A 14,570-nucleotide genomic window follows, 5' to 3' on the forward strand; every position below is an offset into this window, starting at 1 on the left:
GGCTTCAAAACAATCCCAGATACCAAACACACCTATCCTTGGGTTCAGGTAACTTTGTGCGTCTGTGTGTGTGGTGCTAGGGTTGAACCCAGGACCTTTTGTGCATGTTAGAAAAGAGCTCTACCACTAAGCTACATCCCCAGCCCTTTTTAAACATTTTAATTTTCAGACAGGGGTCTAAGTTGACCAGGCTGGCCTATGGAACACAGGGTCCTCCAGCCTCAGTCTCCTGAATAACTAGGATCACAGGTATGCACCACTGCTTCTGGCTCCAAGGAATTTCTGATAAGACCAGTGGCCCTATACCATCAATCTTGTCCAGTAGGAACGGGGATCCTAAGGGATCCCCAGAACTGGCCAAAGCTTCCAGTTATCTCCTTCACTAAGCATTTTGTTACAGACCCCCTTGCTCAGTGAAGATGCCCTTGATGTCAGCTTATTGGACCTGTGTGCTATACCTGGTCAGAAGCTCCCAGGTATGAGAAGCAGGAGGCAGATCCCAAGAGCCAGTGCAAAAAAGATCTAGGCCAGTACCCGCAGGTGCAGTGATGACATAGTATCTAGAGCTTTGCTTGTTTATCACTGTAATCAGAGGAACCTTTCCAGGCCAGGCCTTCCTCAGGAAGGCTGCAGCACACTACAGATCCTGAGCCTCCAACATGCATTATTCCTGAGGCCTTTTTGCAAGATGCCAGCAGGGCAGCTCTGATGGAATTTTAGGGATAGCACCCAGGGCTAACCACCCTGGGGTTAACCACTAAGCACTATAGGCAGGGATGCCAATGAGGCATTTCACTTTTTTTTTTTTTTAACTGGGGATTGAACCCAAGGGAGCTTTACCACTGGGCTGCATCCCCAGCGCCCCCTCCCCTTCAGGCTCAGGTTACCCCAAGCTATGACAGGTCCTCTGATAAGGGACACTGAGTCCAGGGCTGCTTCCAGGACAGGCAGAGGCCTCAGAACTCCAATGATCAGCAGCTGAAATGACTCTCAATCTTCACATCCAAACCTGCAGCTCAGTTTTGCTCCTCAGGGAGGATTCCCCATGTCCTGCTGTAGTTTCCACTTGTGCTGGGTAGTAAACTGAGTGTTCTCAGATCCTCTCAAAGGGACGCAAGGCCTGGGCCAGTTAGTTTCCTCCCCAGGGCTCTGAGGCTAAAAAGTAGCTTTCCCCAGCTAGGCTCCCTGGTCAGAGTTAAGACCAGAGGCAATAGGGCTTCTACTCCAGGGCTCCCTCACCTGGTTAATGGCAAAAAAGGGAAAAGAAAAAAAAAAAGCGGGGTGGGGGGGATGGTCCCTGATAGAAAAGTGTGGAGAAAGGTTAAGGCACTGGGCCTGGACCTGCCTCTTCTGGACAAGATCTTAGGACCCCCAGGTACATAGCCATTGGCTTCTCTCCCTGGAGGCTGAGCTGGGCTTTGGAAAAAAGGGTACCCTCTGAAGCTGAAAAACAGAGCACCAGGACCACTTTGTAGTTTCAAAAGACAACTTTATCTAGACAGGAACCTCTCAAACAGAACACAGAAGTTAGGCAGTAGTTATTAAAATACACTCTTGCCAAATGATTTAACATTAGAACATAACAGAGAGCAGGGGAATGTGGGGTGAGCCATCCAAGTCACCCACTCCTGCCTTCCTGCTGAAGGGCAGCCAAATGTGAGCCAGTCTCCCTTCCTCTTCCCCCAATCTCACACCTCTTCCACCTACCTACACTACTTCCTAATATCCTCCAGAGCAGGAAGGGGAAAGAGGAACCATCCTATTTCTTCTTTTGGGATCCAGGCACACTTCACTCCACTTCAGGTACCAGGACACAGGCTAGATCTGTGTCTTTCTGGGGGTCCTGGACTGATGATGTCTACGAGAGTAGGAAAAAAACACAGGCAGGCCATTCCACGGGGAAAACCAAAGCCCTTTGGCCAGTAGTGCCCAGAGGAAAAAGGGCTATGGCTGGTAAACCAAACTGGAATAGGGATCTCAAAACACACAGCAGATCCCACCCTGCCACCCACCCCACACCCACATGCAGGCTCTCAGAGCAGCAGGGCAAACTCATAATAAGGCTCCTGAGGATGAGATGACACTGATTCAATACTTGTAGATGGTATCATTCCAGCAAAGGTTTCTGTTAGGACAGGAACCCCTGGTGTACTCTGAGCAGGCATCTTGAGCTTGAGCACAGTGGGGCATGAAGAAGCGGTTTGGTACTTAGCACATCCTAGGCCCACCCCCTGGACTGTTCCAGCCTGGTTCCGGAGATGGGCCTCAAGGTCAAGGTGGCTCCTGCGGGCACCAGTTCAGACCAATCCCGTAGCTGCCTCTGACCAGGAGAAGGCCTCATAGTCAGGTCAGTATAATTCCCACCATAGGAAGTTCAGGTGGGTGCTGGGAGGCATCAGGCTGCTGGCACCTCCTCCTGGTATCCACAGGAAAGACTTATTTAGACAGGCAGGCCCCAGGCAATTGCCAAGACAGTCTTGTAGTGAAGAGGCAAATAAAAACCAGTTTTGAAAGTCTACAGCACCCACCACTTTGATACTAATGTTCAAAGTCAAATTCCAAGTCAAGGCGGGTTATGACTCCATGCTGAGCAGCTGAGGGCACCGGTGTGTGGATCTTCCCCTGAAGACGGGCACTACCAGATAACCATGCTAATACCAGGACAAGAGCCCCCTTTCCTGAGCCTAACTCCAGCCTGCTGGATGGCAGAGCCACAATCTTCACATCTTGTCTATCTCAGCCCCTTCCAAACACCTCCCACAAGTCAACTTTATAGTACGGGGTAGAAGGTATTTAGATGGGTCCTGCCCTTGGTGGAAGCCAATCCTTACAGAAAGACAAGCTAAACAACAGGTTGAAAATTTGTGAGACTTAGTAATCATTGCCCCCACACAGGCCTTAGGCCTAAACTGCTGGCCTACCACCTGACTCTGGCCACTGTGGTAAGCAGGCTCACCCCCATCCCCATGGTGCCCCAGGAGAGGCTTTCCCCAAGTGTTCAAATTCTGCCCACCCCAGCCCTATCATCAGGGACCCCTCCCCCACCCCACTTATTGAAGAGTTAATATCATTAATGCACAAATGAAATCCAGAGGCATACTGAGGATCAAAAAAGAGCTGGCTCTAAATTTCTTCCCATAGAGCCTTCTGGGGTTAGCTGAAAATGAGCCCTTCAGCACCTATGGGAGCCACTCAGAGTTTATGGTTTCGTTTTCCCAAAAATACACCTTTGAGGGCCTCAAATTCTTTCTAAAAATCACAACCAGACATATGAACTTGAATTTCCCCCACCATTCCACTGTCCCTTGTTTCTTCTGGGAAACTCCAAAATAAAAATGACCAGTCTGGACAGCTCCAGGTCCTCTTCTCGGACATCTCTTCTTCCTCAGGACTGCAGTTCTGATATGAGTGATGGACGATCCAGTGCCGGCCTCCATGGGCTGCATCACATGATCGCACAGCATGAATTTTGTTTCCGGGCCTTGAAAGAAACAAAGGGAACTGAAGGGTGCTGAGGAAGGCAGGGGTTCCAATCTTGGCAGTTGTCAGGAGTGGCAGATGAGACTCTGCAGCAGTCTAACAGAGAAACTAATATGAAAAGGGACGGAAGAAAAGATATACCAGGACTGTCCTCAAGGTCTCAAGGGAAGCTGCCACCAGTAGTCCACAACCACACAGTTTCCAGTCTGGGATCCTTACCTCTTTTTTTTCCCCCCACACCCTATTAATGCTATCAAAAAGTGGATAAAATTCCTATTACGCAAGGTACAAGCAAAAAACCAACAATGCAAATTGGATCGGCTCAATTTCCTCCACTCTTGTCTTCCAATAACACTATCTGACCATGTTGGTAGCATTTCTTCCCAGAACATGGATCTTCCAGAGAACAGATGTGGTCCTACTCATGTTTGTGGAGATGGCTGTTATACTTTCTCTCTTGCTTTCTGGTCATAGATTGCCCTCCTAACCCCACTTGACCTCTCCAGTGTGCACACAAAAGTATGTGTACAAAGGCTAGGGAGACTCATCTCTACTACTATTCAATAATGGGTCAAAAGTGCCACATCCACTCAGGGAGACATGAGTACTGTTCCAAAAGAAAAGAGGCAGTCTTTAAGAGCCATCCTGCCAATAAAACAGCTATTCCAAAGGGAAAAAGGACCTCCTCAGAAAGGGGAGCTGCTGGCATTTTAAGGACTTTTGCCCAACTTCTTAGCCACAGAGGAAGGAGGACAAACTCCTGATCATAAGAACTGGAATCAATGTGGGTTCAGAAACCAGCAATGTGCAGCCTCAGAAGCAGAGAAGATAAACTGCCTGAGTGAACTTGCTGCTGTTATGGGGGCCTCTGAAGTTTGTCTTAGGCTCCCACGCCCCAAGGACTGAAATCCATATCCACCCTAATTAAATGAATGAAGAAGGGTCTGACCATAGTACAGAATATCAGAAGAAACAAGCTACAACGGCCCCGTGGGAGAAGCCCAGGAGAGTCAGGCAGCAGCTACTCACAGTTTTATAGAAGGCTTTGGACTGTGTTCCCAGTACTTCTGATTTGGACACCAAGTCATCAAGCTTCTCGCCTCGCTCTAACAAAGACTCCATGGTGTTATGCTGGACAAAAGAGAAAAGAGAACTCTTTGCTCTGTTCAGTAAGCAACTGTTGACAAGAGACTTCGCGGAAGTTCTGAGGCTGGGGAAGCACCACCTCTCCAGCACAGATATATCTCTAAGTGTTAGGACTGCGTTTCAGAACAGTTACTATCCCAGTGGATAAAATAGGACCTGGTGGCATTCCCACAGAATCTAGTTCTCCCAGAGACAAAAATACCTCCCAAAATTGCTCCCAGCACATACTCAGATAAGCACTGATTTAGGAGAGTTCATGCATATGCTTATTTATATTTATATATTACCGTGTGTGCATCTACATACATGGGTTACATGGGGGATGGGTGGGGCATTCTATGGGAAGAGAAAACCATAGCTAGACAATGCACACTTGCACTGGGTTGGATAGTGGCCCCCCCTAAAATTTACATCTACCCAGAACCTCTGGTGGAAAGAATCTTTGCAAATGATATTAGTGAAGATAAGGGCATGATGGATTAGGGTAGGTTCTTAATTTAATGACTGGTATCCTAATTTAGAGAAAAGAGAGTGGCACACACAGCAAAGGCTGTGTGACAACAGAGGCAAAGACTGGAGCAATGTACCTACAATCTAAGGAACATCAAGGATTGCCAGCAACCACAAGACACTGGAATAAGGCCTAGAACAGACCCTTCAGAGCTTCCAGAATAAAACAGCAGCCTACACTTTGATTCCAAGACTCCAGAACTGTGAGAAAATACTTCTGTTGTGAGTATTTATTAACAGCATCTGCAAGAAACTAACAAGTTGGTAAAGCTGTGGTGTCTCAACCCAGGAGCTACATAGAGCTATCATGTACAAAAGATGAAGCAAGTCCAAACTGAGATGTACTTCAAGTACAAACACATACGGTTGTAGAGACTTAGGCTCAGCATGCATCACACCCTCTTAGTGACTTTTTATTCTCACTACACATTTAAAAGATAATATCTGGATATATTGGGTTTAATAAAAATATTAATACATTTCAACTACTTTTGAAACTACTAACAACTAAAACATGACTCCTATAAAATTCTGAATTACACATGACTCATATACACAGTATATGTCCACTAGACAGCATTGTGATAGAACTCACCCTGCTTTTCTAAATGTCATCATTCTGCACTTAGGAAATAAGAACACCTTTTATCAAGGGGTAGAGGGATAGATACCCTCACAACAGTTAGCAAAGAAGCAGAGCTCAACTTCTCCAGATGATTGATAAGGCAGCTGTATGCACATGTGAAATGGTACAGGATGAAGAATCAGCAAGTGTTCTTTATCCCTATGCAAAGCTAAGCAACTCAGATTTTTAAAATAAAGTTAGCTGAATTAAAATATAGACATCAAGCTGTAATCCCAGCAACCTGGGAAGCTGAGGCAGGAGGATCTCAAGTTCAAGAATAGCTTCAGCAACTTAGTGAGACCCTGTCTCAAAATGGAGTTCAGAGATAGTGTCCTTGGGTTCAACCCCTATAAAGGGGAAACTATTAAGAGGAAAAAATAAAGATACAGACACCAATAATCCAGATTTTACAACTGCAGCTAGAACAGGACTGGGTAAGGTTATTTACTGCTCCCCAGTGGAAAAAGGGGAGAGTAGATATCCCAGGTTCTGTGTTTCTCAGACTCAGACTCAAACAGCACAAGGACGACTCAGGGCTTGTGGAGAAACATCATCTCAGTGATCAGAAAGACCAACAGGCTATATAAAAGATAGGTGCTTGAAGACTTTCACAGAGGGACACTCTGATGCAGGTGATAGAATGGCAGTCACTGCTTCCTTGACAATACTGCATCACTATCTAAACAAGGGCTGGCTTTGTGCATGCTCAGCTGGCAGCATGCCCCTGTGCCCTCAGGTCCCAGAGTTGTTCTCTGCCTTCCTGCTTACCAGAATGATTTTGGTCACATCTAACTTTCATTTCAAAGCCAAGTTATTCATAGGTCTCTATGCCAGAGACCTATGTGGAAGCCCTAGGCTGGTTTTAAAAAATAGAAGACTCCAACCCCATAACCAGCAAGTCTGAGCCCAGGATACAGTGTCTGCCGAAGCCATGTGGGTGTGGAGAGGAGCACTTCACATCAGCTGTGGATTTTTTTCTGGGCTTCATATCCACACATTTATTCATCAACTGATAAGCACCAGGGTAAGCTAGACATTGCACAGTGAACAAAGATGGAAAGATGCCCCAGGTGCTCACCTGGTGGTCAGGGAGACACTTTAACAAGCTGTGGCAACAGTGTCCTTCAGAAAGACCCCCAGCATGGTGCACTATGTACAAACTGGGCAGACAATGGTGTAAGAGAGGATAAGGCATAAGTGTGTACACTTTATCCTGGAGTAGATTTGACAGCTGTTGAAGGATTTTAAGTAGAAGAGTGACAGATCAATGGCTACTGATTAGTAGATGATAGGAAGTGAGGGAACCAGTTAAAAGCAATTAAAAAAAAAAAAAGAACAAACCATTCCAAATCAGATTTCAGATAAACATGCAAGTTCCAGCTCATTCTACAATAGGCCTGTATTGCAGAATTTGGCTGCCTCTGGTCAGTGGAGTGTGCTTCACTCTGCCCCTTTCGATACTGATACTGCCAGGGGAGGCACCTGTCAGAAGTGGAGAACCAACTTAACAATGGCACTGGTGGTGGGAATAAAGTACTATAGAGGGCAACTCTGTAACTGCAGACAAGGAGTGGCCATGGAAGGAGGATCAAGGGCTGCACTGGTTCTCAATCTGATCCGTATCAAACAATGGGTACTGTGAACCAAGAGGCACAGGAGGGACACTCTGATGCAGGTGATAGAATGGCAGTCACTGCTTCCTTGACAGTACCGCATCACTACCTAAACAAGGGCTGGCTTTGTGCATGCTCAGCTGGCAGCATACCCCTGTGCCCTCAGGTCCCAGAGTTGTTCTCTGCCTTCCTGCTTACCAGAATGATTTTGGTCTCATCAAGTTCAGCCTGTACTTTACTCATGGGATCAGCTTCTCGGGGGTTCTAGGAAAGAGCCAAAATAAGAACAGTCAGTAATGGAGTGATTACCTAGAAAAAAACTCAAACCAAGGAAAATGGACTAATCTTCATAGTAAAAAAAGACACAACCTGTCTAAACACACAGCAAAGAAATGAAGTCTGCCTACAGCTTGGGTTCCCAAGTCAGAAGGCAGATGTTCTGTGTTTCTCAAACAGAAGGTTTGAAAGAACACTGGCAAAAGAAGTCACCAGAACTGTCATGATGACTGGCCTTTTTAGGATCAAGTGGATTCTAGGCCACACACTCTCTATAGTTTGTTTCTTTAAACCTACCTGGTATCTACTAAGGTGACCATCCAGGGCTGTGTAGTTGATTGTAGCAGGGGATCCTACTGGCCAGTTTATACTGTCAACCTGCTTGGAGAATTCATCTAGTACCTAAAAGACAAAGGAGCCTCAACAAGTCTCCCACTGTGCTTACCAGCACCCTCAGTGACAGGGCTTCCTCCTGAGCACCTTTCCCTGAATGAGGTTCACAGACTCCCCAGAGCTCAGGGAAGGAAAAAGAGGACATCCAAAGGCAAGGGGACAATCTAGGTTAAAGTTTCTCTTTCCAAATGTTTCTTACTATTAAAACACATTGTAAGTAGTCTAGAATCAAAAGTAAAATATGCCCAGCTTGGGATGAACCTCATCTGGGAAATGATAAAGGTGTTCACATTTAAAAATGACAAGATTTCCAGGGAAAAGGGCATTGGCCCTCTAATTTTCCAAAGTAATTCTTCAAAAAATGGAACTATGTCCTTTGGATTTAAGCAACTACTGGATTTTATGTACTTGGAAGTATTTTAGTTCTGTGGGGACAGAATGAGTCCCCTTTCATCAAGTTTATATTTAGCAATCCACCAAGAAATTATAGAATGCCCAGGTGCTAAGAGCTTACATCAGGGGAGAGAGCTGCAATGACTGCAGGAGCAACATAGAAAGAGTGAAAGATCCTCAGTAGAGGCATAGGGGGCAAGATTAGAGCTGTGAAAACCCAAGGCACAATTGGCTTTGGTCCAGAGGAAAGGTACTATCACCCAGTGGCCTGGATATGGGTCAAATGAGGTTCAGAGTCAGTAGCAGTGAGGGAACATGAGCAGGAATGTCAAATTGTTTCTTGGTTTGGGCAGGGGAGATGGCTAAAAACATGTAGACTTTGAACCAATCATCCTGTGTGCTTTAAGCACAGTACATGATGTTCCACCCTCATCCTAGTCCAATCCAGACAAACCACATACTTACCTTTTCCAACAAGGTAAAGGCCACCCGGGATGGGTATTCACTGTCAGCAATGACCACACCTGCAAGACTGTCATTCCGAACATAGACATGGCACAGATACTCTAAGGAGACAAGAGATCAGACATATCAATAATGACATGAAGGTTTTGGACTACTTTTAATCCCCCAAATCAAAACATCACAATGCTCCCTCCTGCATTCTGGGTCAAATGAAGCCAATCTGAAGCAACTATGAAGCTCAACTCTGCTGGGTAAGGTTTGTGGAGGCTCTGTAGCACAGCTACATGGATCTAACACAGAGTGCAGCCCAATACCTGCTTAGGACCAGTCGATGCCTTATCTATGAAGCCAAGGTTAAAGTGAGCCACCAGTCAATATGTCCCCAGGAGAATTCCAAGTTATTTCCTTGAGCTCAGGATAGGCCTGGCTATGTCTTGGCAATTCATAACCTCTCTGAGGCTCTGTGCTGCTCCCAAATTGAAGGAAGACCGGACAAGACAAGAATCTTCTATTTTCTTAAAACAAAACAAAACCTTTCAGAGTGTCCAAAAGATAGGAAATTACCTTCCAGGCCACAGTTTGCCAAATTATGGCAATACTGCTCAACATGCTCCAACCTATAGTGGGGGACTAGTGAGAGCTATCAGGAAAAAAATTTAGCCACTGCTGACTGAGGTTTCTAGCAGTATTACACTAAAATTATCATATTACCAAAAGGTATGATTTGAAAAAGGGATTCCACAAGTCACAATCCATAATACTATTAATTTCCATCACTTTGAAGGGATTCAGAAATGACAGTGAACCACCTCCCCAAACAAGGAGAAAAAAAAAAGGATTACAGTTTACAAATAAGACCCTTCTTGTCCTTAAGGATTTGATTCAAAAGATTTCAATGCTGAAAAACAGGGAAACAAATAAATAAGAAGAGAAAGAATGTGAGCCCTTGAAATCAGAAAATGGATAGGGAATTATGATATATGCTTCCAGATTTCATATACAATCCAAAATAAGCAAGATTTAAACATGGGGTCAAAGTGTACATACTCCACAGAAACTAAGAAGCTAATCGGTGTCTGAGGAATCATCTTTAAGTAATAAAGCTGGGAAGGACAGACAGTATGAAGGAGAACTGAAAGAGAACACTAAATGTCTGTAATTCAATTTCACTTCTGTGATGCTCTTTGTGCAGGGATTTCAAGTGGAATATATGTGTATGTGTGTGTGTGTGTGTGTGTGTGTGTTGAATACTGCCTATGATGTAAATGATATTTATATCATCAATTCAGTAACTCTACAATCAAGTGGCTTGAAGTCAGTGCGCATGTGATATGGTCTTTGTTTCTGCCTAATGAAATTACCATAACTCTTTTCTAATCTGTAATATAACTTAAAAATCTAAAACAAGTGCCTAAAAACTTTCATAAAAAGAAAAACAAAACCTATGGAGCACAGAATGAAGCATTACCTCATTAGTGCTAACTAAAAATCCTTTTTTTGGTGGGAATTTGCAACTCTGGAGGAGAAAGGAAATATGAACGCTGTTTATTATTCCAGGAGAGTCAGATCCTAATCTTAAGTGAATCCAAGCTTTGGATTCTGGAATCTTATCTAGGAAGCTTAGACTTCAACAGTGAACATAGAATTCTGTGTAAATAGGAAAAGGAAGAGGAGAGAAGAGAGAATAAGCTAGCACAGAAGTGAGGTCCTAGTAGTTCTCTCCATGTGCTGAAAAAACTGTGTGCTGCCAAAATGTGGCAGCCAGGCTCCACACACTCAGAAGTTGAAGAGTCCTCTTACCTTGTTCTTTGACAGAAGCTCTGCTGCCTTTCGCTGAGCGCTCCACAATTAGCTGACTTGTGAAGGTCATGAATTCCTGAACACTAAGAAACACACACATATTTATTACCTTCTTCCTGTCACCTGTCCCTAGTACAATGGAAAGTGACCTCTGAGCTTATAAGTTAAGGAGACACTGCTTCTTGGTTTCATTCCTTTCCCTCTGTAGTAACAACATACACAGATACATAAGCACCTGTACACACACACACACACACACACAGAAAACCCACTACAAAGAACACAAATACAGGGCTGGAGTTATGGCTCAGTGGTAGAGTGTTTGCCTAGCACATGTGAAGCCCTGGGTTCAATCCTCAGCACCACATAAAAAATAAATGACAGATATGACTTAAATGGTGGTAATAAATTTTATATCTGTCTGTCCACTAGTTCACCAAAACAATTCACTTTCAGATTTTGGAGGCATTTTCTTTGGGTTACCTTAAATTTAACAGTTGGGTCAGAGCATGGTTTGGGACAAAGTGAAAAAGCAGGAGGTAGCTTCTACTGGCAAAACCCCACTAACTTCCAAGAAACAGAATAAATAAACACTGAATGATAAAACATACACTAGTGACAAAATCTGTCAAGAAGATATACAACCAGTGACTGCTGTAGCCATACAACAGACCCTGGCAATGCCACACACCTCTGTAGTAAGTGCTGGCTCAGGTCTGCTGGGGCTCATCCACAGGACAAACCCCACTCTTAAAGAAATAGAAGGAAACAGCTGGGGCTGAGGCTGTAGCTCAGTGGTAAAGTGCTTGCCTCGTATGTGTGAGGTGCTGGGTTCAATCCTCAGCACTACGTAAACATCTATAACTAAATAAACATTAAAAAAAAATTAGAAGAAGAAGGAAACAACCAAGACGAGGAAGTGGGAAACAGCTTATGCAAAGGCTGAGAGAAAAGAGAAGGTTCACAACAGTCCTAACAGAGACATCTGGCCAAAATGGAACAGTCATAGGAGATGTTAAGGAGTCTCTGACTGGGGAAGCAATGTAAAGGACAGTCAAGGCCAACAGAACAGATTCCTTAAATGAAAGTCCAAACAAGGCTCCCACAGAGGCACACATAATCTGAAGACCCATCTCCAGGATCCCAGTTCAAATGTCAAGCAAGTTACTGTGCTGTGACTCATTTATAAAATCAAAATTTGTGTGATGGTTAAATGCATTAACCAGGTAAAGAACTTGACACAATGTGTGGCACATAGTATTACTACATATTATCATCATGAGGGAATGATATGATCAAAATAATCATAGGAAAGAGGAAAACAATCTTTAAAAATGTTCAAAGAAGGAAGACTTTGCAGTAAAACTAAACATAGTGCTTAGAGTACAGCTATAATTAGACAAAGGAAGACTTGCATTAATTGCAAGAGCCTGTATACAGGGTCAAAAGAGCAGCGAATCTATTCAAAGGTTTTGAGCTTGGAGTTTGGTAATCATGGGGCATAAACGATGGATGGGTGGCCTCACCAAAAAAAAAAAAAAAGACTCAGCTGGAACACATATGGCTTTAAGAGACACAATGAGAGATGTCCCTTTAGTGTTAGTTATCTGAGAATAGTGTGGGGATCCCAAGAAGTTAGGTATAAGTCCTATAGTCAAATCTATGAGACTCTTCAGTATAAATGGAAAAAACAGAAAAGACCAGAGCCAAGTTGGCACCAAAAGTTCCATCAAAAAAAATGCAATTACACAAAGCAGAAAACAGAAGCCAATGGTAAAACGAAGTGAAACATTAAGAACTTCAAGAAGGAGCCAAAGATGAGGCACCAATTCCACCTTTGGGTATATGCTGAAGAAAACCATAAGCAGTGTCTTAAGAAAATATTTATACACCATATTCATAGCAGCATTATTTATAATAGTTAAAATGTAGAAACAACCCAAGTGTCCATTAAAGATGAATGGGAAAGCAAAATGTAATAAATACATACAGTGAAATATTACTCAGTCTCAAAAAGGATGGATGAACTTTGGAGACATTACAGTAAGTGAAATAAACCAGACACAAATAGACAAATACCTTATTATTCTACATATGAGTCCCTAGAATAGTCAAAAATCATAGAGACAGAAAATAGAATGACTGTTGCCAAGGGATAGGGGAGGAGGGAATGGAAAACTAGCATTAAATGGGCTGTTGCAGAAGATAAAAAGATGGATGATGCTGATGGTTGCACAACATGAATGCATTTAGTACCACTGAGTTGTGTACCTAAAAATGGTTAAGATGATAAATTTTTTGATATCTGTATTTTACCACAATGAAAAAATAATTTATAAAAACCCCAAAAGTAACAGATAGTTTCAACAAAATAACAATAATTGTTTTAGATCCAGCCAGCAAGCCACTGGCCACTCTCATCAAGAACAAATTGTTGCACTGAAGCAATGAAAACAATTTGCATGGCAGATTCCACCAGACTCTGAGACAAGGTTCTCCTGTAGGGTCCTTCTTTTTTTTTTTTTTTGCCTGAGTCACTCTACCGGCTCCCACAAATGGCCTGGGCATGTTATGGCACTTCTAATGTATACCTTCCTGCAATTAAAGTGCTCCAGATACATTTAAAAGCCTGTAGCCCTACACAGCCCATACTTTTCTTCCAAATCTTTGGTGTAGAACCCTTGTGTACTATTAGCGCCCAATCACTAAAAAGCACACAATCTGGGTTTGACTCCAGTTCATTTCGGTGTAACATCTTGGGGCTTCAGTAGCTGACTTTAACCATAAAAAAGAATACACTAGTATCTCTCATACTGAATTGTTGGGAAGTCACACAAGAAATTACAAAGGTGGATCTCTAAACATAATACACAGACTTCCTGATCATAATCATTGATTGGGTTCGAGACACTGATTTAAAATATACTCTTCTGGGACACAAGCTATTAATTCAGAACATCTGGGCGTCAACTTTGGGAATCTGCCTATTTCAAAGTCCCATTCTAATTTTTATGCGGCAAAAACTTGAAAAACCCTGAGTACAGGACAACAGTGCAGAATGATATAAGAAGAGCTGGGTAATGGAATGACATAAGACTTTTAAGAGGGAGTGCTAAACGATTCCTCAGAGATACAGTCCGAACCAAAGAAGAAGCCATGACCAGGTTCCACTGCGGGAGGCCGAGGCGGACCCCGGCTCTCACGGCGTTGTCCCTAAACCTGGCCCTCCTCAAGGACTCACCCGACCCCCGGCCTCTGCCCGGCCACCACCGCCTGCCCGCTCACCTGGACCTCTGGAAGAAACTGAAAGAAGACACGTCGTAAGCGGCTTTGAGCAGTACTGCTTTGGGCTCGCTTTTGTAGAGGACACTAAGGCTGTACAGCTTCATGGCGCCAGGCCCTCGGGCCGCCTACCGGCTCCGCCGTGGGACCCACTTGTAGAGAGCAGAGCAGCCACCGCCCGCTGGCGCCGCCGCCGCCTCACGGCGTACCAGCGGCCGGCTGCTGACGGAGCCGCACCGGCTTCCTCCTTCGAGTTCGGGATTAACTTCCGCTTCGGGTCTGGGCGGGCTCCCGAGGCCCGACCAAGAGAAGAGTGTGTTTGTGTCATACCCCGGATGCAGAAGGGAGAGAGCCGGAAGTATGACGCCGCGAAGGGCGAAACGCACACGTGTGAGCCCAACTCCACCCGCCTGCCAGGAGGAGGCGACGTGTGGGCTGTGCTGAGTTGTCGGGTTTGGTGAGGTCCAGAGATCCCTCCTGTGCCGGTCACGATAGTGCTGGGCCGTCCAGGTCGTTTTTATTACCTTTTCTAGCCCTTGAGAGCAGCCGTACCTCTCTCTTGGGCAGTGAGACCCCGAGCAATTCTT

General features: G+C 44.4%; 1 protein-coding gene across 4 annotated transcripts; it reads right to left on the minus strand.

Annotated features, from left to right (window-relative positions):
• Nucleotides 1-1,538: 1,538 nt before the first annotated feature.
• Nucleotides 1,539-14,319, minus strand: Ykt6 (YKT6 v-SNARE homolog). 4 transcript variants are annotated; one of them, XM_058576867.1, is made up of 7 exons: nt 13,987-14,319; nt 10,702-10,777; nt 8,902-9,002; nt 7,948-8,052; nt 7,573-7,638; nt 4,510-4,611; nt 1,539-3,481 (listed from the first exon to the last, which is right to left on the minus strand). In XM_058576867.1, the coding sequence occupies exons 2-7, from the start codon at nt 10,769-10,771 to the stop codon at nt 3,446-3,448; spliced, it is 480 nt and encodes a 159-aa protein (XP_058432850.1). In that variant the 5' UTR covers nt 10,772-10,777; nt 13,987-14,319; the 3' UTR covers nt 1,539-3,445. The 4 variants fall into 4 exon arrangements, 3 of the variants coding, with proteins under 3 accessions (XP_058432850.1, XP_046293824.1, XP_058432849.1); XM_046437868.2 differs by having other exon boundaries at nt 10,702-10,784; nt 13,987-14,311; XR_006850333.2 differs by lacking the exon at nt 1,539-3,481 and adding an exon at nt 7,103-7,243 and having other exon boundaries at nt 10,702-10,784; nt 13,987-14,308.
• Nucleotides 14,320-14,570: the final 251 nt, after the last annotated feature.

This window comes from Marmota monax, unplaced genomic scaffold (assembly GCF_021218885.2).
Source record: "Marmota monax isolate L192 unplaced genomic scaffold, Marmota_monax_Labrador192_F-V1.1 WCK01_AAM20220418_F8-fsc00109, whole genome shotgun sequence".
In the NCBI taxonomy this organism is placed as follows: domain Eukaryota; kingdom Metazoa; phylum Chordata; class Mammalia; order Rodentia; family Sciuridae; genus Marmota; species Marmota monax.